The sequence below is a fragment of the Cylas formicarius genome, unplaced genomic scaffold, assembly GCF_029955315.1.
Source record: "Cylas formicarius isolate icCylForm1 unplaced genomic scaffold, icCylForm1.1 PGA_scaffold_8__14_contigs__length_24414737, whole genome shotgun sequence".
In the NCBI taxonomy this organism is placed as follows: domain Eukaryota; kingdom Metazoa; phylum Arthropoda; class Insecta; order Coleoptera; family Brentidae; genus Cylas; species Cylas formicarius.
Window position 1 is genome coordinate 5,561,789 of NW_026844361.1, and position 24,829 is coordinate 5,586,617.

Below are 24,829 nucleotides of genomic sequence, written 5' to 3' on the forward strand. Positions count from 1 at the left end.
CGTTTTAAGAATTTTACAGTACCGTAACCGCAGACCTTCGCAGGACCGTGGTAAAGCCCATCCCAGCAGATGTTTATTCCGCATTACGTAGGTCTTGCCTGGACAGTAACGAATATTTGTAGAAACTTGAAATTATTATTTGAAACGTAAATGGACCGTTTTAAATTTGATTAAGCATTAATGCTGCGGGTTATTTTCGAATAAGTAGAAGTGTTTATTTTAACATCAGGTGATATGTATCTTTCTTAAGAGTTTAATTTATCTTGCTATGCTATCAATCTAAATCCTTTCAATAAGTACGAATTTATGTACCTGATTTTTTCACTGGACAGTTCAAAAAAGTAAGGGTAAGTACCTGCACTCTATTTATCTTACAGTAAAGTTTGAAAATAATCATTTTTGTCTTATGTGCCTGTCGATTAGCAACATTCTTCTACTTGTATTTTTGTGACTTCTACATAGTTTTTCGATTTGTAAACAACAACAGTATTTCTTAAGACTCTAGATTATATTCGAGGTAAATAAAGGTACGTCATAAGAATAAGAATGTTACAATTAAATATTCTATGAAGGTTCCTGTTTTTTAACACTTTAAAATGTGGAGACCGTGAAATGAAGCGGATTTTCCCCAATTAAAAGAAGACATGGAGAACAACGCAGAATTTGAAGACCACCTGGAGATGGTAGTCGACCATACTGACAATTTAGAAGACGAACTACTTCAGCAAATAAAAAAAAACGGATCAATTTGTCTTCGGATGCTAAACAAATTGTTTCAAATGTTTGCAATATTATATGAAATTCATAAGTGGAAGTGGGAGCAGCAATAAAAACAAGTGACATTATCAAAAGTCCGAAGTCAACTGTAAGAACAACTGTTGCAAATGAGATAATCAAGAGGAAACTGAGGGAAGATGCTGGTGCCTGCGAGTTTTTAAAGAAAAACACGCAGATCTAATTAGGCGCAAAATCTAAAACGCTTATAAAGTGAATAGAAGAACTGCATTAAGAAGTACTGACAGACATAAACATTAGTTGTGCTAAAGAGTCGTTGCGTACTTTTTTGAAGAAAATGGATTTTCAGTTCCCAACAATTAATAAATGTCAAGTTCTAATGGAATTGCAAAAAAAATCGCAATAGAACGTGGTTCGACACTCAAGACACGATGGTGTGATAACAATAACAAGTGTGTACTAGACGTGCTGCCTTCACATGGAAAATGCAAAAATGGTTGGGTGGAAGATACCTTATTTTTTTCCGCTAAAAATGTCAAAGATTCAAGTGTGAATAACCATGAAAATGTGACCGCGGAAATATTTGAGGACTAGTTTGAAAATAAACTGTTGCCAAAACTATCGCAAAATACTGTTATTTTGTTGGGTAATGCCAAAATTAGAAAAATTCCAAATACTTCTTCAAATAAAGAAGAAATTAAGGAATTTCTGTACGAAAATGATTTATATTTTGAAAAAACCTCTTCTGGACTTATTAAAAATAAAACATTTTAATAAAGGCTACAAAATCGATTTGATAGCACAACAAAACGGACATGAAATCTTGAGATTTCCCCCGTATTATTGTATATTTAACCCGATTGAGATGATTTGGTCTCAGTTGAAAGCGCATATAAGAAGAAATAACACTGCACCAACATTTAGAGATAGTACCACAAACGTAATTCGGCTAAAATATCAGTACAAAGCTGGTATAACTGTGAAAAACGAGTAATAAAAGAAGAAAATATTTATCAGTGGCGGCGTTGATAGTGACGACTTTTAAAGTGACTGATACTTTATTATTATTAAATTTAATATTTTGTATATAATAATGTTTCAAGAATTGCTCGGCGAAAAGGGTAGGTGGATAAATTCCTTGGACGGTCCTGGAGTGGTTACGGCTAAGGGTCTGCCCGGCAGGATGTTCTATAAAGTGCTGCAATTTTGGAGTAATAAACAGTAGGCAAAATTAATGACGAGGTCGGTTGTAAAGGCTCTATATTTCTGGTCCAAGTATACCTAACTTGTCGCTGAAGGATCCAATGATACGACGAGCATTTTATACTCTACTTTTTTCTAGAATATCATGACGTATAACGTCTCTCTATATTACATCATTTCAATGACACCCTGTATATTGAAATTATCCGCAAAACGAGGAAATATTAAAGCATGGACCGCAAACCCGTCGAATCCCATTGGAAAAACAGATGTCGACGTGACGATAGACGAGCACGTGGTTAAAAGCCCTCGCCCCCTCCACCCTCCCGTCCCCCTTAAGACTTCCACTGTATCCGTGTCCAACAAATTGCCAGCCTCTCGCCGTCCAGACGTTGAAGACGCCGCGTCAGGTCGGAGCCAGAGGCATCGATCGAGCTGCGACCGCGGCCCGCAGACTACGGCCGACGCTAAAGGATGCCGACGCCGACGCCGCACTCAGCCGACGCGTCTCGCGTTTCGCATCGTTCGAAGGACGCGGGACGTAAAACCCCCGAAACGCCGGCAATTCGACGGTGTCGTCCCCCTCACGCCATCACGTGCTCACCACGTGTTACCAGATCAGGTGTTATTACACGGGGAAGTAATAGGTACGGGGCGGGGGTCGCCGATCAGCTGTTCGGGTCAGACGAGGGGCCGACAATTAGGTCGTGGGTTGCTACGAAAGGGCCCTGGGTGTATTGGTGTTATTTAGGTCGATACTGGTTCGTTATTTACAGTTTTGCGATCTTGTTTGTATTCTGCTGAATGTCCTGTTACCTCTGTGGATTCAATCGATAGTACCAAACCTTGTAAAAAGTGATTGTGGCAGCTTGATTTCGGAAGCTCTTCAGATGAAGACTATTTACGAATCTTCTGGATTCCTCGGGCCTTGGTTGTTGATAAATCGAACTCGACAATCATCCTGTTGGCTTCTTCAAGGCTTAACTGAAACCGGCTCGCATTCTATTCTGTCCCTGCTTATGCACTACTTAGGTTAGTTGTGGTTAGTTGGTTGATAACATGTCAAAAAATAGAAATAGGCAACTATAGATCAATTTCACTTATCTCGAATATTGGGAAATTTTTTGAAAATGCGATCAAAGTAAGAGTGGTGGGATTTCTATATCTAAATATCTAATATTTTTGATTGTTATTAAACGCGCTTTAATTAAAGCTAAATATGAGTTATTGAACTGAATAAAAATTAATCATAATTATGTGGTATTATGCAAGAAACAGTCATAGCATTGTATCAAAAGTTTTCAGTTTATTTTGCTGCTAAAACTATATCTTCAAGTCAAAACAATTAAACGTATTATTACCCAATTCGAGTCCAATGGCACCGTAATAAATAACTGCAAACGTTCTTCCGATAATCTCGATAATAGAGCAGAAGAAAGGGACAGTAGAGATTTGAACATATGTGAAGGAATACAAAATGATTAGTACAAAGAATCTTGGAAAACGTTTATCTATAAAATTTTTAACAAGTTACAAAATGCTATTTCCTTAGAATGTGACAGAATTCCACAATTTCAACTAAGCAATGTTAGCAATGAATTTTATAAGGATATTGTTTAACTGTTAATGGAAAGTTATTTCAACATTTACTTAAAAAATAATGTTTGCTTTAAATAATGTTTCTTTTTAACAATGTTTTGTAGCCGTATTTTCGTTATAAATATTAAATTGTTTCAAAATAAACTACTGAAGGTCAAATTTATAGTTATTCCTTGAGGCTTCCGTGTTGCTTAACCCATATTATCCCAAGCACAAAAAAAAATAAAAAAATACTGTTTTGCTCTGAAATTATTTATTTTGTTGCACTTAAGAATACATTACATATGTCAAAAAAATGAAAACTCGAAAATAATATTTTAGGGTACAAAAGATGTAACATATAATTTATACATAAATATACAAAAGAAAGTTCAGAAAACAGAAAACTGCTAAAAGTAGATCGTTTTCCAAAAAGAACCTGATTTAACAAACTTACGTTTATACCACTACTGCACCACAACTTTATTTAGAACACTGCACACGTGTTTCGCCAACCAAGTTGAGTTTATATCATCTACCGATGATGCCAACTTGTCTAAATAAAGTTGTGGTGCAGAAGTGGTTATAAACGTAAGTTTGTTGATCTTCTGCCACAGGTTCCAGTCTGCCCGAGAACCTGATTTGATACAAAAAAAAGCATAATATTTTATGGTGCGTGAGCGCACCACTGGTAACACCCGGTTTCATTTTTGGTGATATGTATGGCACATTACACTTATTACAAACGTAAATTGTGTGGCTGTCGCAGATTCTACATCTCCTTCGGGCTTTATTAGCATGAACAATCATGAGCTGACCTTGATTATCATAACGCACTTCATCTATGGCAGGTGCAAGATTTGTTTGAGTAATTGTGTTATCAGTTTTTAAAAGTCGCAAAGCAATGTAACATTTAAAATCAAATCAATCACTTCGTCATCAAAAAACATAAAAAAAATATTTCAAGCGGAGTTTTTCCAGAAAGACTACTGTTTAGTTCCTCACATGATCTAAATTCATCGGATATAGGTGTTTGAGTGTACTCAAACTGACCTTTCTTCCATTTGACAGTAGAAGCAAGCCTGTCGTTTGCAGAGAGCATAAGTCTTCTTTTGAATTCCACGGTTTCATCATCTGATGAGTCCGATTCAGGTTCAGTAGTTGATGAATTACAGGACTGTTGAAGGAGAGCTGTATCATTTAGTGTATGTAACTCGAAAGTTCCAACTAATATCAGTTGGTTCCCCAGACTCTCGTAGATTTATGTTATCGTTCATATCTTCTTTGTCAGTCAAGGTACCAGGTCGGGTGGAATATTTTTTTCACGTTATTTTTAGCATAAATCTACGAGGAATGGAATGCTACAATACATAAGAATACGTAAATACAAATAATATTTACGACTTTCATTGTTATTGTCCTCATCCGTCACGATCTCCTCCATAGCCTCCTCTAATTCCTTTTAAGTCAAATACATCAGAAATGCCATATTTTACAAACTGTAACGTTCACTGCACAAGGCACAAACTCATACTAAAGAACACGTTAATTGTTGGATGTTTATCCTGCACTTGTCTAGACTTGCAATAACAAAGTTTTGTTTCACAGATAAAACCAGTGATGCATTCACGCACGCACGCATTGTCATGTCAAAATATATAATTTCATGAAAATCTGAACTTTTAGTTTTAGTTTAGAGATTTTAGCAATATTAGCAAGTGGTATAATAAACTGACGTAAAAGAACTCTCCCACACTTTGAAGACATCAAACTGGAATAAAATAATGAAATTGTAAAGACTGACTCTGCGAAATAGTTCGGCATAATTATTGATAGTCATCTAAGGTGGGATAAACATATTAAACATTTAGCTTATCAAACAACCTTTCTAGTTACGAGATTTTCTCATCTTAAAGATTACTTAGATGTTCATTATCTTAAACATGTTTATTACTACCAATCGTAAATAAATTACGGTATTGTCATTTGGAGAGGAGTAAGAAATTGTTATTTGGAAGAAGTAAACTTTTTGCAAAAGTGGATACTAAAATTAATATTTAATAAAAATCACAAACGCACGCACATTTTATATAATGAAACCAAAATAGTAGACACCCGTCAACTTTACTTCAATACTGTGCTGTTATCCATTAACAGAAAAAAAATTAAACATGAAAATATCACACATCAACAGAACACTTGATATAAACATGACTGCGTAGTGGTCATACAGTAAAAAACCGTCAATCAAAAATCATTTGTGTTTCTGGCCGCAAATTTTTCAACTTTTTAACCAAAGAACTTAATGACACTGTATATGATAAAAAATTCAAAGTAGAGCAAAATAAATTTGTGATAATTACAGAAAGATTAGAAATTCATAAGGTGTTTCGCTAGATGTATTTGAAAAATAGATTATGACTAATGTAAATTCAACTGTGACTGTATTTTAAATTGTAATATGGCCTCCTGTCGTTATATTACGTATGCACAAGCACTAACAAACAATAAATATGGCTTCAATGCTGAACAGTTTGTTCATTAATATATGTATAATTTTTATTATGTTTGGTTTCTGTTATGATAACATTTATTTTGGTGAATAAACTGTATTAATATAATTATTGTGGTCGGAAACTTTCCTCTTTTAACCTAGTTAACATGTGTCATCCTGTTTGTCCAATGGTATCTCAAAGGGAATTTTGTTTTTGACGGATCGAAGATCTTGAGAGATTTCTGAATAAGCGGTTAATCTGGGTTAAAGATTATATTTCTTAAGAATGTGTGGTCAATAACGTTTTGAATCGAATGACTATAGCGGCAAGTGCCTGGTTAATTTCATACTCATTTTCTTTTCAAGGTTTTGGTGGAGTGTATTTTGTAATGAATTTAAGAGAAGAATAAGCGTTAAATGTTTTAATTCTGGTCCAGTGCTTCCGGTTGAGATAGTTTTACGACTCGGCGTACAAGAGACAATGACTTCTGGACCGGATGGTAGTATACGTAGATTTTTTGTATACTGGATTACCCAATGTTAGATCTGAGTTTCTATTGATAAGAATATCTAAGGGGATTATTACTAGTTTCAAATTAAGTAGTTAAAAAATATCAGAGAAGTGTTTGAAACATTCACTGCAGATTCGTGAACTTATGTAAAGCAGATAGCTGAGACCAGCTTAAGAGTAATAAAGATGTGGTTTAATGAAATGATAGATAGATATATAAATCTATTTAACCATTTTTTACATAAAAAGTCTTTACAACAAATGGCGCGTCAGTAGTACAAAAGAAAAAAGAAAGGTTAACGCTGACAAATTGTGGTTGTGGATAAATAAATCGTATAAACAATAGAAAAATTCCATGCGTGAAAGCAATATGACAAAATATACAATAGGCATACACTACAAAAGTACAATACATAAATTATAAAGTGTAAAAACGATGGAATCTAAAATTTAACAGAAATCGTAAATATCGATAGGTAGATAAAAAAACACATGTTGATCTAAAATTCGTGTATGGCCGAAAGGGTGTATCCTGTAATTGAGTAAAAAGCATGCTCCAGAAGAAACAGTCTAATTTCTCTGGAGAATTTAGACTGTGATAAGTTGATATGTTGAGAAAGAACATTGTATAGGTCGGTGCGAGGCTTATTCCTTGCCGAGGTCGTCAGTCTGTAATAGAATATTACGATGAGGTCTGCCTGTCTGGTGTTTTGTGTATGGGCGTGGGTCAGTGCACGGTAAATGAACAGACTAGGAGGTGTCATGATTTTAAGCCTCTTGAAGATAGGGCGACAATGTGCCAGAGGTGTTGATCCGTGAATTGTGACCCGCCCCAGTTTAGGACTGCGTACGACAGTAAAGAATGAAATAAGCCAAAATAAGTCATCCTCCCCATGATCGTTGGGGCAAAAGATTTAACATGCCTCAGCAGGTAAAGTCTAGTGGACAATCTGTTACAGAGGAGTTCGATATGTGATTCCCATGTCAACGATCTATCCAGTGTGACGCCCAATAGATTAATTGGGACTTGATTCAGATGGCTGACTCTACTGCCTGAGAAGATCATACACTGAGTTTTGCTGTGATTAAGAACAAGATTGTTGTAGTTGAACCAGGTTTCCGCGACTTCCTCTGCGCGGACACACTCTTCCGCCAGATGAATGGGATTCTTTCCTCTTATAAGGAGGGCAGTATCCTTTGCGTAGAGCGTAATATGATGGGGGATGTTCAAGGGGAGATCATTAATGTATATAACGAAAAGTAGGGGGTCTAAGATAGAGCCTTGCGGAACACCACACCTGACGGGAAGTTGGTCGCTCCTAGTTCCGTTGATTTCGACCAGCTATCTATTGTTCAGGTAAGACTTGAGCAATTCGAGCGCAATGAGTTTAACAATAGATTCTTTCATACCAAAGTCGTCTTATTTTTGTTGTATGTAGTTTAGGTGACAGCTGATAAAGGGCAGTGATGCGGTTGCCTGAAACGTTGTAGTTATGTTAAATAACTACCCAAGATTTGAACTTTTCAAATAATTAATTAAGTAATACAAATTGACGACTGCAGTTAGTGCTGCTTTTAACTACAGTCATCAGGTGCACACCATCTATGTGTGAAGGCACTATACTTGTTCTCTTTCAAACCAAGGACGTCCTAAAACTTATCAACAAGTATAGGAAATTTCTGGAAATCTCCGTTTCTATGGTAGAAGGGGGTTTAAATTATCCCCCACGTAAAAATAAAGTTTGAGATTTTTGTTCCGTTCACACCCCCTCCCCCTTACGTCTCATTCCGCACAAAAAAACTCGAATGTTAGGCGTTTTTGCCGGTCATTTCAAACCGTAAATCAAATTTGCATCGTTACAATGTAACATGTAAATCGGCGACCATATTCGGTCCCGATCTACAATCTCTCACTCAATAATAAAACATATGCCATGCTAAATTACAATACCGTTTGATAAAATATACGCTTTGCTCATAGTCATCCATTAAGTCGGTTGACACTATGACGGGTTGGGTTGTATCCACGTGGATAAGTCCACGTATAAACCTTTAAGCGCCGTATATTATCAATACGAATCGAAAAAGCGACTTCAATAACTCTAAGATTTTACCAATTATTCCTGCATCTGAAAAGCATTAAATGAAAAGCCGGAAGATGATTTCCGCGGAATTTGGGCGTCGGCCATATGCGTAGGTGAAGTTTGTGCAATAAATATAACAACAAATAAAACAATTAGGGAAACTATGGCAACACAAAAATATAAGTAACTATTTATGGAAGAAATATGAACGGGTATGTAGGTACGTTCAGGAAAAGGGATTATTATTATTTGATAAAGACACGGTGTTGTCGAAACAATTGTCATGTCAAAATAAATAATTTCGTGAACATCTGAACTTTTAGTTCTTATTTATTTTTGATTATCAAAATGATTGCAAAGCTTTCAGTCATGGCATACGGAACATTACTATGAGGATGAATTCGGATGTTTTTGACGGGTATGGAAATGGAATGGAAGATATTTTGACATTCGGCATTCCTTCCAGTCATGTTGCCTTTGGCCTTCTTTTTTTTATGTTCCATGGGATCCATTTCAATATTATCTCGTCTCATCAGCTGCCTTCGTTGGATTTCCTCTATAATACTACTTTTGACGTTTATCAATTCTCGTATTCTTCGATATGTTTTTTTTTTTCATTCTTTACTTTTCTGCTGCCCTCCTTCAAAAGCTAGTAGTCGGCGCTCCCCCTTTGATATCAGTTCCCAGGTTTCACATCATAGAGAACGATATGGTGTTAATTATATAATTCATGTTTCCTTTGTTTTTTTAGAATTCTTTTTTCTACTTTTTTTATGTACGATCTTCGTTTCCCATTTTTGTTCCTAGAAGTTATTCTAGTCTTCTCTATTTGCATTTTTCATTTAATTTCTGTTCATTAAAAGCCCACATGCGTGTTTAGGGTTGTGTTTTCATCATCTATTCGCCCATTTCGTTGCAGCTTCTTCGCTATAACTGTAACTATGGCATAATTTTTTCTGGATCTTTCTGGTACCTGGCAGTTTCATATGCTTTGATCGGATCGAAGGTGTTTCGTTTAGTTATACCATAGTGAAGATGGGATCCTCCCTACCCATTCATACTCCTTTTTTATTTAATTTCTGATAAATAATTTGATAAAAACTTTAACTGCTATATAATAATACCAGCTAGCTCAAAATACCAATTACACATGTCATAGCAAATACAACAATGCCCAGAATTAATAATCGATACTAACGCAGCTTCGTTCTAAGGGCATAAAAAATTAACATCAAGAATAGAATCAGATATAGTGAGAAAAGAAAGACACAAGAAGTAAGTCCATCTAAGTAAATGACCACATACCATCCAGTAAAAAATGAATTAATGGATCTAGTAAAGTATTTATTTTCTATTTCTAAATTGTAAGGGCTGTCTGGTAGGAAAAAACTCTATGTCTTCGCCCAATCCGATATATTAGTCGTAACAATAATTTCGCCCTTCCTGTATTCCTTTATCAATAGAATCCAAAAACGGCCAATAATTACGTGCGATTGCGATCTTTGAACTTTAAATTTTTGTCAATGATAAGACTTAAATTTTTAGTGTGATCATACTATTCCCAACTCGACATGTTTGGTTAGCTCATCTTATCAACTTATCAACTATACAACACTGAAGAAAATTCACGAAATTAAATTGCACAACCTGTTTAACAGAGGACGGAAAATATTACCCTGAGGGACAAAGGGAGAATAGGGAGGATTTGTGACTGAATTGACTTTCTCGAAAATCATTGAAAACCAAATTTTATGGAACATCTATGCAAGAATTTGTAGCGAGATAACATGAAATTCAAAATGCTAATGTGGGATCATGACTACTTAATCAATGAACCATCGATTACAACGTCAAGGAGAGATGACGAATATAACTGTTACCGAAACTCTTTCTATATAATGAACGTTTTATATCACGTTTAATAAAGAATAGGGGTACTAACTACTGAGAAATCTTCTGGATTTCTCCTATCGAATCGAACTTGCTCGTTAATTCATCCAGTTGACTGCAACTGCTTTGCATTCTACTCTGTAACTAATTACATACTGTTAGAGTGACTGTTTCCCCTATTGGCAAAAGGAGACTCGAGTCGTGGTTAAGATTGTTCGATCGAATATGTTGAGAGATTTTTGGACACTTGGTAAATCTGGTTTTAACTTATATTTCTTAAGAACTTTTCATATGTGACCAGGGATGTTTTGAAGGTAAGGAAAGAATATACTGGAATTTTTTTGAGAAGTTGTGGTGAAGTGCATTTTATGGTGGAACACTTAATATCTGTGGAACTGTGGAAATTATTAGAGAGAAAAGGCGTTGTTAGATGTTTCAGTTCTGTGTTCAGTAATTCAGGTAAAATGCTCAATGCTCCGCCTCCCTCAAACAGGTACAGGGTAAAATGAGAATCGTCAGCAAGTTAGATTTATCAACTACCGACGCACAATGGTAGAACTACTAAAAAAATGGTTATAAATGACATTTTCGTTTTTATAACGAAACTATTTGTAACATTCCAGTATATTAGTCCGTTTATGGTTTCTTTTTGCTTTATTATTTTCAACACGTAAATATTATGATTAAGTTTCCATTCCACAAACTCGAGGTATGTAATAACTAACATTTAACATATTTTGATTTTTCTGCCTACTCCTGGCATCATAATTAAAAGTTCATAAAAAGCATTCCTAAATATCATGTACAAATGACAGGAGGTGACTTCTTCGCTTAAAAAAAAGTTTATATAATTCTTTTAAAAAAAAGAAGCCATTTATTTATTAAAAACACCTGATATTTCTTTAAAATGGAAACAGTTGCGCGCATATGATTTGCAGGCCTCTCTTATAGGTTACATTAGACTAAAATATTTTACATGTACATGGATTGTTACACATGTAGAAATGTAAGTGTTTAAGTTATACTTTCAAAGTTATTTTTTAAAAGGTTTTACGAATATTTAAATTACTTTTATATTTAGTGATAATAAGAGATAAAGCAACTTTATTTTTCTACTCCAGTCTGTAGAATACCTAATTACCCACCGATCTAGCGTGCGGGAAGCGTCACTTTACCACGTCAGTTTCTTTTCCCATGAATGCGAGCCACTTCGGACATTTCCGGGATTTTACCGCACGGATTTGGGACCAATCGGATGTTTTCGGAGATATTTATCACCCTTTGAATTTTGACGTTTGTCAATTCTGACAGTCATGTCAGTGAATGTATTCGTGTTGTTTTGCGAAAATATACCCAAAAACTAACGGTCGTAGAAAAAGTATAGTATGCAACACGTTCGGTAAACTTTTTAACTCACTCGTTTATTAAAAACTCGCTCCGCTCGTGTCAAATAAACTCGTAAGTCAAATGCCGTTTACCGCACTCGTTGCATAATATATTATATTAAACCATGATATTTTACACCTTTAATCTTTAAGTCTCATTTCTAGTAAACCCTAATACGCCAAACTTTTCTACAAATTCGACGGCAGGAGGAATCTAGAAGATTTATAAATAGTACTATAGTAGCCTGTGGAAGTATCTTTGAGAAAATAATTAAGAATAAGGGTACCCTAACGAATATAATGTAAGTAATGAATATTCTTTTTTCCAGAGATTTATAATAGTCAACCAACTCTTGCTGCAAAATTTTTAGTTATATGTCGAAATTTTACCCTAATTTTATCCTAAAATTTCGAATTTTACCACGGAATTTTAAAACTTGCGTGTTTATTTTTTTTGTGTCCTTTCTATTTCGTGAACAAATTTTAAAGGGAAAATGCAAGAAACGCGTTACTGAGTGAGTTGCTTTTCACATTTAAGCTCAAATCTCCATTCTAGAAATGTCACTCTACCATTACAATGAATCTAAATTAAGGCGACCTGACGAACGAGCCGGCGGCTGCGAAACAATAAGCTTGTTAAACGTTACTATATCGTCGCATCTCCGGCCTCATTCTCGACAAATCCATCTTGACGGGTCGCATTCCTACGCAACTGAAACGTCATAAGTCATTCCTGGCTTTCGCTCTCGTTCAAATTACCCACATTTTTTAGATTAAACGCCCCCGATATAACTAATGAAAATTAGCAAAAACACTGAAAATATAGCTTTATTTAGCAATGCTTTCAAATTCCTTCTACAAAGAGGGTTCCTAGATATAGTGTTGTGATCCACGAAAATGGAAAAATGCGAATAAAGGCAGTGAACACATTTATTTCCAACTAAACCGATAATGAGTAATATAGCTGCTGCCCCAACCCCGTGCAGAACCTCAACCATGGCATTCCGCAAGGATTGACTTTGGGCCCACTTCTGTTTATTATTTACATTAACGATATTAAGGCAGCTTTGCAGAGCACACCGATACACAAAAAATTGAACAAAATATTTCAAATCTTAGATCGGTTTATTGCAAAATTTGAATACTGCTAAAACAGAGAAAGTAATGTTTATTTTAAAATTTGATGAGTTAGAAAATCCTGAAAAAATAAACTTTTTCGGAGTTGTGCTAGGTCCAACATTAAAGTTATGTAACATTTCAAACAACGCCTACTTGTTGAAACAGCTAGCTTAAACTATAGGACAGCGGAGACTGCCTGATGGGTTTTTACACACTCTACAGTCCTTGTCTATCTATACTAGTGTAGAGTGGGGCCATTCTTCTGATGCCACGAAAGAGGAAAATTGTCCAAGTATTAGCTACTGTAGGTTACATCTCTTTTTATCTATGAATGTCTGTTATAGGTAAAACAAGATACCAATAAATATGATACCTCAGAGATACATGATCACAAGTGAAAGGTATGACATAAAAATTGATTTTTTAAATAAACTCCCATTGTATATAAAGTCTCTTGAAACATCGATATTTAAACTTAAAATCAAGCAATGCATGGTTAGTAAGGTTTTATATAGTGTTAAAGAATTTTTGAATCTGCCAATAGAAATACGTGCGTAAGGGCTAGTAGGACTTCATTAAACTCCGTTTGGTTGTCTTATGGAGGTCATTAATGGAGGTGTATTTGATATCTTTAGTTTTTATTGACTTTTATTTTACGATTGGATGGTATTTTGGCCTGATGACATATGTAAAATTTGAGCAAAGCGGATTTTTGTCTGAGAAGACGCATTTGTGAAGTGAAGTAAAAGTCGCACTTTTTTAAATATAAAAGGTTGTACTAATTATTATTGTCCTCTGGCTTTTTCAGAGCTTAAAATTTCAGTTTCAGTTCAAGTTCAAGTTATTCAAAAATAATTGGTTTTCGAGAAAGTATATTTTTCTTAAATTTTTTTATTTATGAAAAAAAAAATTTTTTTACTGCTACTTGTAAAAACACAAGTTTTAAATTGGAATTAGGAATTGTCATATTTCGTTTAGCAGTTTTCAAGTAGTGTTTCAATTTTTATTTTTTTGAATCACTCCGTAACTCTGATAGGAGTTGACAGGTGGAATTTTCAATTTCAATCTCTCAGTCGACACTTCAGAGGAAATATCTCGAGGAATTCAAATTTTAATCACAAAATAGTAGACTTATTGTTCATTACCGACAAATTTTGCACCAAACATTTAGTGATGTGTTTTTAGGTATTTTATTGCAAAATGCAATTTTTTGTCCTTCAAGAGATTCTTTAAAATGCAGTAAGATGTCAAGATTATTAACTAAATCGAACTAATAATAAATTAGCAATAAGCAATCAAAAAAAAAATCACTCACACAAAAGTAAACAGTGACGTTCCTTTATTGCTCGACTGTTATCAACTCTTTTGTTTCCAGAACTGTAAAAGTATCTCAGCCCGAGTCACTGTATCCAGAATTAAAACACCTTGCCTCTGCTCTTTTCTCCAATAATTTCCACATTAAAGATATTAAGCGCTCCATTACAACATACACTTCACCACAAACATTCCGAAAGCAATCTGATACTTGCCACTGTTATCCTCCCTTACATCCAAAACATCAGTGACCACATATCAAAAGTTCTTAGGACTATAACATCAAAACCAGATTTACCACTGGTCTACAAATCTCTCAACATCTTCTGTCCCTCAAAAAATTCCATTTAAGATGCCAGGAGTTTACAGCATTCCATACATATGCGGCAAAAATATCAACTAGGCACAAAGAAAATGAAACAGTAATCTACAAGTTTTGTAAATAGTATTACAGTAGCCTGTGCAAGTATCTTGGAAAAATGATCATCCCTTTCATGTGGAACTACACCAAGAACTTCTAGGTTGTTATTATGAAAAAGGGGTAAATTTCATCATCGTAATAAATGAAACAATAGAGGGCAATTCAAATTTTTTGTTTAAAATAATGTTTTCTTCCTACCTTTCGAAGTAATGTTGCAGTTAGTGTTGATTAGTTCTGGTTAGTAAAATAGTAAAATATAAAGCTGTATTCATTTATGAGAAAACGGAAAACTGTAGAAAAAAATGCATTTGCTTTAAAAAAATGCCCTATTTTCCGAATCCAAAATTTTCGTAAATAAAATGGTCGAAAATTGAATGTCTCCATTAACTTCCCAAAAAACGAGCTCTTGACATGTAAGTCGATTTTGCTCTACCTAGTTCAGAAATAGGCTTTTACTGTTAAAATACTCCAATCCAATTACGACCACCCTGTACACATTTATAGATAAATAAATAAATAAAGTATTTATTTAAAACAGTTGCAACAATTTAGGTTACACCAAGAAATAAAGAAACACAAAAGTCGTGGGTAAGTAAGGTCAAAAATATTGCAATTTAGATTAAAGAACAAGAAACTGGATGAAAGAAAATTGTGAAATAACGAGATATTATCTTCACACAAAAAAATTACCCCCAATAACAACATTTTCTAATTCGAACTTAAGTGCTCTAATGCTAACAGATTTTTTATGTTTTATGGGTCAATACCTATTACCCATGTCGGGTTAAATGCCTATGAACTGGGCCAGATTTAATTAGATTGTTAATTAAATAGCAAATAACTTTATGTGAGATTATAAAAAACAACAGCTCACAGCCACAATATATATTTGAGTCAAATTTAATCAGCCAGAATTCTTCAGACCATGATACGTGATCAAACTTGTCATGTCCATAGCTGTAACGTATACCTTTTTGAAATAACGTATACAGTTTTGAAGTCATCCCAAGTTCTCTTAATCCCTATCCATTATAGCTGGGCAATAAACTATTCAACACAAAGCATGAATTTCACATCTTTACTTAATATTTGTTTATGCAAATATTGATGATGATGGTAATTTAAGTTTATATTATGATTTTTGAAATATATACACAATATCTAAACTAGAATCAAAAAGAAGACTCAAATGTTTAAAAGACTGTGACGTCAATCCGAGCCACTTCGGACATTTCCGGGATTTTAGCGCACGGGTTTGGGAGCAATCGGATGTTTTCGGAGATATTTCCCACGCTTTGAATTTTGACGTTTGTCAATTCTGACAGTCATGACAGTGAATGTATTCGCGTTGTTTTGCGAAAACGTACCCAAAAATTAACGATCGTAGAAAAAGTATAGTACGCAACACGTTCGGTAAACTTTTTAAGTCACTCGTTTATTAAACACTCGCCCCGCTCTTGCCAAATAAACTCGTGAGTCAAATGCCATTTACCGCACTTGTTGCATGATATACTATTTCGTATCCAGAAACTGTTATCTCTGCTTTAGAGCCGAGTTTCAAGCAATGAGAATCGTCAACGGTATGAATAACACCCAATTCACCAATAACTTTATTTGAAACTAAATCCAGATCCAAAATTGTAAAATGCAAAATCGGACACATAAAGAGGGAAAAGTAATGGAAGTAAATTAAAGCTTTTTTATCTAGACCACAAAACCATAATTTTGTTCAAAAGATTGAATGATTAAGATTACCGAAGTCTATAGTCTAGCCGAATCAAAATAAATTAACTGTAGGGTTAAACTGATACGATTCTGTCATCCATAGACCCTTATCTATTCGCGTGTATTACTTTGGACACTGGCCTGTTGATATCCCTTTTGTGGTTAAATAAGTTAAATTAGGTGGAATGTGATATATTAATGATCATATGATGATTGATTCAAAATGACAACAACCTTATTTATAAGTTTATTAGGGATCAAAAAGAATTGTGTTACCAATGCCTGTGGCAGACATGAACATGGAATTTCACGATTCGTTAGTGAAAATTAAGTGATAACTGTGTTATGAGTAGAGATACAAAGTCGGTTAAATTAGCAAAGTAGTTCCATTTTTCCCACTGATTACGATGGTGAAAACAGAAAAACAATTAAATGAGCCTAAAATTGAAAATAACAGAATTATTAGCGCATTTCTCATTTAGACTAGATGTTTATGAGTGGTTGCAAAATAAAACTCCATTTTCCTTTTATTGTTTTATTTCAGAGTAAGAAAGAATAATAGTAAAACCAATTTCAATGTCTTCATTTATTATAAAATTTCATTTTTCTTTTCATTTTCATTATTTCTAAAGACGTAGAAAAAATTGTTCAAAAAAAGCTGTAGAAAATAATAACGGCCTTGCCTTGCCTTTGTCAAAAAATTAGTTGTAATGGGTTAAATATTAGTAGTGTTATATCAATTACTATTAATTATTTAAATTAATCGAATATTTTGAAGCATATCGTGACAATTCTGTTCGATATAGAGTGAAAGATTCTAACCTTTTTTAATACTGTCCAAAGGATTTAAAAAAACACAAATTTTGCCCTTATAAATTCCGACAAACTCAGGTGTTTTCGGTAGGGGATGCAGAGAGAAGCCTTTTTTCATGTCGTTGGTATATTAACTTTTGCTGACAAAACGTAAATAATATTGTGGACTGACGAATCAGTTTCAGAGTTTAGTGCGGTACAATTAGTTCTCGCATTGTTGCTCCATATTTTTACCATGACACGCTGACCGGCGAGCCATACATTTCACATACACTGCAATTGCGGATGCTAGATGAACTTGACCTCATACGTAGGCAGAATCTCCATTTTTGACAACCATTTTCAAAGATAAATAGATTGATACAAATGGACCTATTCCTTGGTCTTCTAGGTCACCAGACATAACCCCACTTGATTTCTACCTTGGCGTTTTCAACGAGCAAATAAGAGAAAAATAAACCAAAAACAAAATAAAATGAAGATTTTGTTGGGTTTAACTTAAGGCTTTTGGAAAGTTCACTCAAAGTTCGTAAATCGTGATTTATGTTTTGTTCTGCCTCCAAAAATCGTCATCATCAAAACAATGATAAATTTGTGCATCGTCGGCAAACACAATATACGCAATAAATAACAGAGGCCCTAAAATGGAACCCTGTGTTTTTCTATTATTTAGATATGGTGACATAAGAGTAAAGATTCATAACATTTTAGCTTTTATATTAAAAGCTGATGACTGATTGCATTCAAATCCTTCGAGAAATCTAACAGCACAAGAACGGTACTTATTTTCTTATCATAAGCTCGAAAAATATCATGCAATACATGAAGCAATGCTAGTTGTGTTCCAGACTTCCTTTTAAAACCACAATATTGTTATAAAAAAAATCGTACATTTGATGTAAATTTTTGAAATTGGATAGGATATCATTATACGTCATTGGATTAAAAACTTCGGATAATGGTTTCTCTATTGATATCCACTCGTCCCGAAACAAGCTTATTTCGATATATCAGTTGATTATATGCATAATATATTTATCACCTACTTTTGCATTAACGGTGATACGTCATAAAGATCAGTTGCATCTGTTATAATACCATTAAGAAAACTGCAACTTATTATTGTAAACGTTTTGAATAAATAAATATAGAAAAATAATTATTTAAATTATTGGGATCAGAAACTCTTTATTGCCGACGAACTTTTTTTAAAGATTATTTCCACATTTCGAATCATATAAAGGTATTTCTTTTTTTCATTTCTTAAAAATATATAGTTCTTTCAATCGTTAGGATCATTAGTTTTGTGCTAATAATAAAAACATTTTTTAAAATTTTTGACTATTTGTCCGTTCTCTGTTCTCTGATCTCTGTTCCCTGTCGACGTTTCATCGAAACACCAATAACTTCCGAAGAGGTCAAGCTAGAACGCTGAAATTTGGCTCCTTTTTAACGGCTCGTAAGATACATAAGCCTATAAAAAATGGCCGCGATTGCACAGTGGCGTTCATTTTTTTTTGTGATTTTCCTCTTTTCTTCGTACATCGCTATGAAACGCGATAAGTGTTCGAAATTTGTAGCTATCGATTTCAAAATTGCCACAAATATAGCGTTTAGTTCTAGAACCTATTGAAATTGGGGGTCTCGGGGGTCGCGAAGTATTTTTAAAAATTTAAGAAAGGCATTTCTTAAAAACTGACCATAACAAGAAGGCTGTGATTCAGTTGTCAGTTTCTTTCATACAACAACTATATAGCACATATAGACAGCTAAAACCTTGGTATTTAAGGTTTTCACGTATGGAACAGGGTCTTCGGGATATCCTGTGCTATACGTTAAATGTTATAAACGTTTCAAATTTGTAGGTATGGGTATCGGCAAGTTAAAAAAAATTATTTGTTTGGGTTTTTCTGGCTTTCAAACAAAAACTACTAATCCGATCACAAAAATTCTTTAACCAGGAGACGCGGAAGATCCGGCACTATAACTTTTATTTCACGCATTTTTCCGATGATATTCAGGGTTTTTCAATTATGGACGAAAATCTAAAAAACCCTGAAAATTTGTCTTATCCTTAGCAAAATTATTGGCCATAAATCAGAATTCTTAAAAAATGTGGCTTATTGGATCAAACATTATTATAGGACGCGTTGCGACCTACAATTTTTGTACTTACGTCATTCACTATTACAGCGTACTGCATACTTTCATAAAAGTATTATTTTCTCGAAAACCATTTACTCTATTAAAAAAATTCATGGACCAGGGAACTCCGGAGATCCGGGACTATAACCTCTACTTCGAAATTTTTTTCAATTATGTACGAGGTTGTTTTGGGACAGAAATTCTAAATGATGCTGAAAATATCCGTTTTTTTGGGATATATTATTGGTCGTAACTAAAAAACGGCAAAAGATGAGATAGATGAATTGATTTAAACTGTATCGCAAACCGTGGTGAGAGCTACAGTTTTCTACTCACGGTTTTCGTCCACCGTACTGGGTAAGCGAGATATTTGAAAATATGTGTGGTCCGATAGAAAAGCAATGCGTCTATCTAGGACAAAAAGCATTTAAAAAATAAAAAGCTTCGTAGTGACTTTGTAGACTGCGTAGCGCACAATACGGGCGCAATTTAACAGGCTTTTTTGAAACTTCCAAAGTCCACACCTACCTTCTTCAGCGAACGAGATCACCTCGCTGGTCCTGCCGTAGAAATCGTCCGCGTCCACGACCTCCGTACCGCCACTTTTTTCACTCGTCGTGGGGTACTCCTCCTCGGCGCCGAAGTCGGGGAAAAACTCCCCCTCCTCCGCCCGGTACAGCGTCTCGAGCACCACCTCCCTCGGAAGACTGTGCGTTACGTTCGGTTTCGACCTCAGGCCGAGCTTTTGCAAGATCTGCCTCTTGATCGCCTCGAGTCTCAACTTGTCCGTTTCGATTTTCTCCCTGTCCTGTTTATCGAACAGGCAGTTCGGACACGAGGGCGTGTGGCTCTTGGTGCCGATCTCCTCGTACGCGGATGTCTTCTCCAGCTGATCCTTGACGTGGTGGTGCCGGAACCTCTCGCCGTTCGTCAACGTGCTCGTCGCGGTACTCACGGTACTGCACAGCAGGTACAGACAGGACGCGGTCACCGCCCAACACGAGAACGATTTTCTGTTGTAGTAATTTTTGAAAACGGCCATTTTATTGTGTGTTTTTTGGCGGGCGGGTGGTGGAGGAACGGCGGAATGGACGGCAGAGATTGCTTCGAATTATTCCTACTATACCTACGATATTGCCTATCTACTTGGATAAAGAGCGCTAATCGACATCACCCGACGACTTTATCCCGTCGTGCGACGTCGCACGTGTCCCGTGGGAATCCGGCGAGAACCGCGCGTCCGCCCGCTCTGATTCTCGACGAACCGTTCGCACATTTTTCGAAATTTCCCGCGAAAAAAATTCAGTTAATAATCCACCCGGAACGGCGACGCGCGAAATCGAAAAAAAAAATTCCGAGCGGCCGGCGTCGAATCTAGTAGTCCGAGGGCGATTGCGATATCTATATATCGTTATTATTATCTAGCGGGCCTCGCACACACAACGACGTCTGCACCCTCTGCGCGCGCTTCGACGATTGGACGCCAACTGACTAACGTTCCACGGCCATAGCCGCCTTTGCGTTTCTGAACTTTTGAGTTTTCTAGTTGCATCCGACAGCATTTACCATATTGGACAGACGCGAATTTGTCAGAGCGGCCCGTTAATTTTCTAACGGTGCCGGGCCAATCGGAACGCCGTATCGTCAATTTGGAAGGGCGCTTCGTTTGACCTCGGTTATAATCGCGTCCTTTTAAAACTGAAAATTTTCTACTCGACAAATACTTACAATATTCTTTATTTAATCGATAAAAAATTGGAAGATATGGACTACTACCAAAAACCATGCAATATCTTTTTAATAGTGGTAATAGTAACATTAATTTCAGCAATTAGGTAATACTTTCAAAAATATATCAAATACGAATTTGAGAAATTTCTGCGTGCATTTGTTCAGTCTAATGCAACTTAACTTACTAATTATAAAACTAAAATTAATTATTATTGAATTTATCACCCACTTAATGTCATAGTCAATATTAAACAAGCAGGAGTCAACAAGACTCTTAATTTCTTTATGTTCCCTATTTTCAAAAAATATTGGATGGGCGTTTCAAATTCTATGTTTACGAATGATGTTCCGTTCTGAAAGTGAAGTTAATTTCATTACTTCCGGTTTTAGTTTTTATTTTTTTTTTGTTTTTATTTTAAAACTTAGCAAAAACCTGTGAATACATTCTCATTGGAATTTTTAGGCTTCATCTCATGGCCTAAAATCCCTTGCGGCAGTTTGTTTTTCCCAAACCATCATCAACTTTATTTTTTCTTGCGGTCTCCATATTGGATTTTTGCAGTGTTTAACAGCCCGTATTGTTACTTTTTTATTGATGTATCACAAATTGCATTTGTGTTCCCTCAAATTCGAAATATTGAACAAAAACTTTTCTACCATATTAAGCTATGAATTTTCAAATCTGTCTATGGTATTTTAATATCTAGTTGAAAGTTGTTGAAAGTTGAAAGTAGTTTATTATTAGCAGAATATGGTACTAAACATCAACAAATTAAAAAAAAATGTACATAAAAATATAAGTATTAATAGTAAATTTAACAATAATAATAATAATAATAATAATAATAACAATAATAATAATAATACTTAAGTACTTCACTATACATTCACAGAACGACAAAGAATGCAAAATTTGTAGTATACATCTAGCTCAAGTTGAGATACATGTTTTTCAATTTTTTTAGAAAAATCTGCACATTGGGTGAGTTTTTAATATCGGAAGACAGCGCATTGAATAGTCTCAGGCTATCATTGGAAAGACTTTTTTGCATATGCGTTGTTCTGGTGAATTGGCCAATATCCTTACTTCTGGTAAGTACCAATTTTTTCTTGTTTTCGTCTTCCTGGGAAACTACCACCAGCGTCTTTTCTGTTTAAGTTAGTAAAAGTATAGTTTCTTCCAATAAAACTGCATTTCTGACACTGTCAGGCCTTGGAGAGGTCACACAGCGTTAAAGCAGTAGGCTTGCCTCACTTAAAGCCTCCAACTATGTCAATCACTATACGCAATAGTGCTTGGGTGGCAGAAGGCCCTTTCCTAAACCCAAATTGACGATTAAATCATTAGACTCAAAATAATGAGACAAATGATAGACCCAAGGAAAAATTTAAATGAACGTTTAGGGTTAATCAAACTATACATGAAATATATTGAGTTTATCGGAGAACAAATTCTTTATAAAATCATAATTACAAGTTTTACACCTTTCTGCCAAAAGAATTTGCTGTTATATTTTGAATTACTGTAATTACTGGATATATTGTACTTTCCGCTATACTACGGATTCATAATATGCACGCATGAGAGTCATTGAACCAGTGCACTGAAGCATTAGGCCATAATGTTTTTTTTAACTAAAGAAAAACACAGCAACGCAGGTTCCTAGTTTTTTTTTACCAAATTAAATGCCAAATCATTTACTTTCCTATCAAAGGTATTAAAATTTCTTGTAATTGATGTTTGAAGATATCCAATAAAATTTTTTAATAATTTTTTTTTTCTAGAGTACTTTCTACACTCTAATTTACTATGGGAGAATTTCGAACTATTGTTATCCGCTTCAACCTGAAGTCTTGACACATTGATCTCACAAACAAGAATGGATCACCGTAGTGAAAACCGGATATCCACAGTTTGCCCAACCATTAGTTAATCTAATGAGTTTCCGAATGGTAAGCTTCAATCCAAAATGAGGTAGCAGCAATAAAAAGTCGAAAAATTTAGAGATGGAAATATTAAAATCACCTAAAATAACCATCTAAACACATTTTGGAGAAATGCTATCTTTTAAACCTTCTAAATTGTGCATAAATGATATAAAATTACCACTAAAATTCACAGTCCATTTCGGAGCAAAAATCTTTACATCCAAGTTAAGTAAATATTATTCTTAAAATATATACTCAGCCCTCGTCTGTGGTTATCAGACCTACAGAAACAAGTTAAGTACTTGTAGCCAGGAATATTAAAAAAAAACTGTATTACGCAAAGTAAAACATTCATACGATTAATAGGTTAAATCAAACTTTTAAGCCTCTAACAGCAACGGAAAACTGTCGAGCATCCCATCCAAACCCTTGGATGTTGTGCTCCAGAATACTGCACAGTCTCTTCGCAAAACTGTAGGTATTTTTTGTGAGATATCAAATTTGAATAGAATCGAGGTTTCAGGAAGGTCATCATGGATTCCATACTAACTGCAGGATTAATATTAAATACATGGAAATAGGTCAAATCTGCTTGGTGTGCGGCTACTTGGAAATTGATAGAATCCATTGGATTGCACAAGATTGCCCAGACTTAAACCATCAAGTATCTAAGATGGAGTGTCAAAGTATTTATAAAAAGTCTATTTTTTATTCATCAACTTGTGTAACTTTTACTTGACGAAGTCCAGAGTCACCTTGCTATTTGTTGTGACCACATTCTGATATTGCGTGTCTGTAATAGCCGAGTTATAACCTCAATTTCGTCGACTGTACCGCCTGCATTTAAACTATATACAAGTATATACTCGGAAGGAGGCTCAGTGTTGTACTTCATGGAACAGTTGTTTTATTCTTTATAGTCTTCACTTAATTGCACTATTACATATCTAGCTTTCAACAAAGCAGCTGACCTGTTGCTCCAAGAGTAGTTTTATCGTGAATTCACCATAGCGTTCGTTAACTTGATGCGAACTTATACATAAATGTATTATTGAATAATTATATATTTAATTATCTCAAGATTTAGCTAAAAATTAAACTGTTGCTGGTCATTTTTGCACGATCATTAAATCGACATGATGTGATATCTGCGCATTTTGTAAGCTACTTAGTATAGCACTCCCAAAGAATTAGCTTATCGCTTGTCATTGTGAAAAAAGGTCCAGGGCTCCCCGACTAACATGTTTGGACACAATTAACCAAAACGATTCGAACGTAACAAATAAAATGTGCGGTATATAATTCAAGGATCTCGATCGTGTCGACAATGTAGTTTAAAGCGTCGAATGTAAAACTTCCCAAACTCCGCACAACAAGTTTATCACTTTTGTTACATTTTAGGGCCGCGATAAAAATGGTTTAATACGCCGTCCGCTGGTTGTAAAACGCGTACTCCGATCGAATTAACAAATTTGCGGAAAAAATGGCCCCGCGCATACAAGTAATTGAAAATTTTATCAGTGATCGATAACTTTACAACCCTTTGATTTGCCTTGATTAAGACGATATATATATATATATATATATATATATATATATATATATATATATATATATATATATATATATATATATATATATATATATATGATGACACTATATTCCGGGATATCATCCGTTCGCTCGTTGAACTCCGACTGGAATCCTGCATCCGACTGGAATCCTGCAAATCTTGCATCCGACTGGAATCCT

At 34.9% G+C, this 24,829-nt stretch overlaps 1 protein-coding gene across 1 annotated transcript in view; it reads right to left on the reverse strand.

The window, feature by feature from the left end:
- LOC132706022 (inhibin beta chain) overlaps positions 1 to 20,858 on the reverse strand; it is a 115,697-nt gene extending 94,839 nt beyond the window's left edge. Inside the window, exon 1 of the mRNA XM_060677065.1 lies at positions 19,946 to 20,858. Within this exon, the coding sequence (XP_060533048.1) occupies positions 19,946 to 20,459 (514 nt within the window). The 5' untranslated portion in view covers positions 20,460 to 20,858. The remainder of the gene's footprint in view (positions 1 to 19,945) is intronic.
- Between the last annotated feature and the right edge of the window lie 3,971 nt (positions 20,859 to 24,829).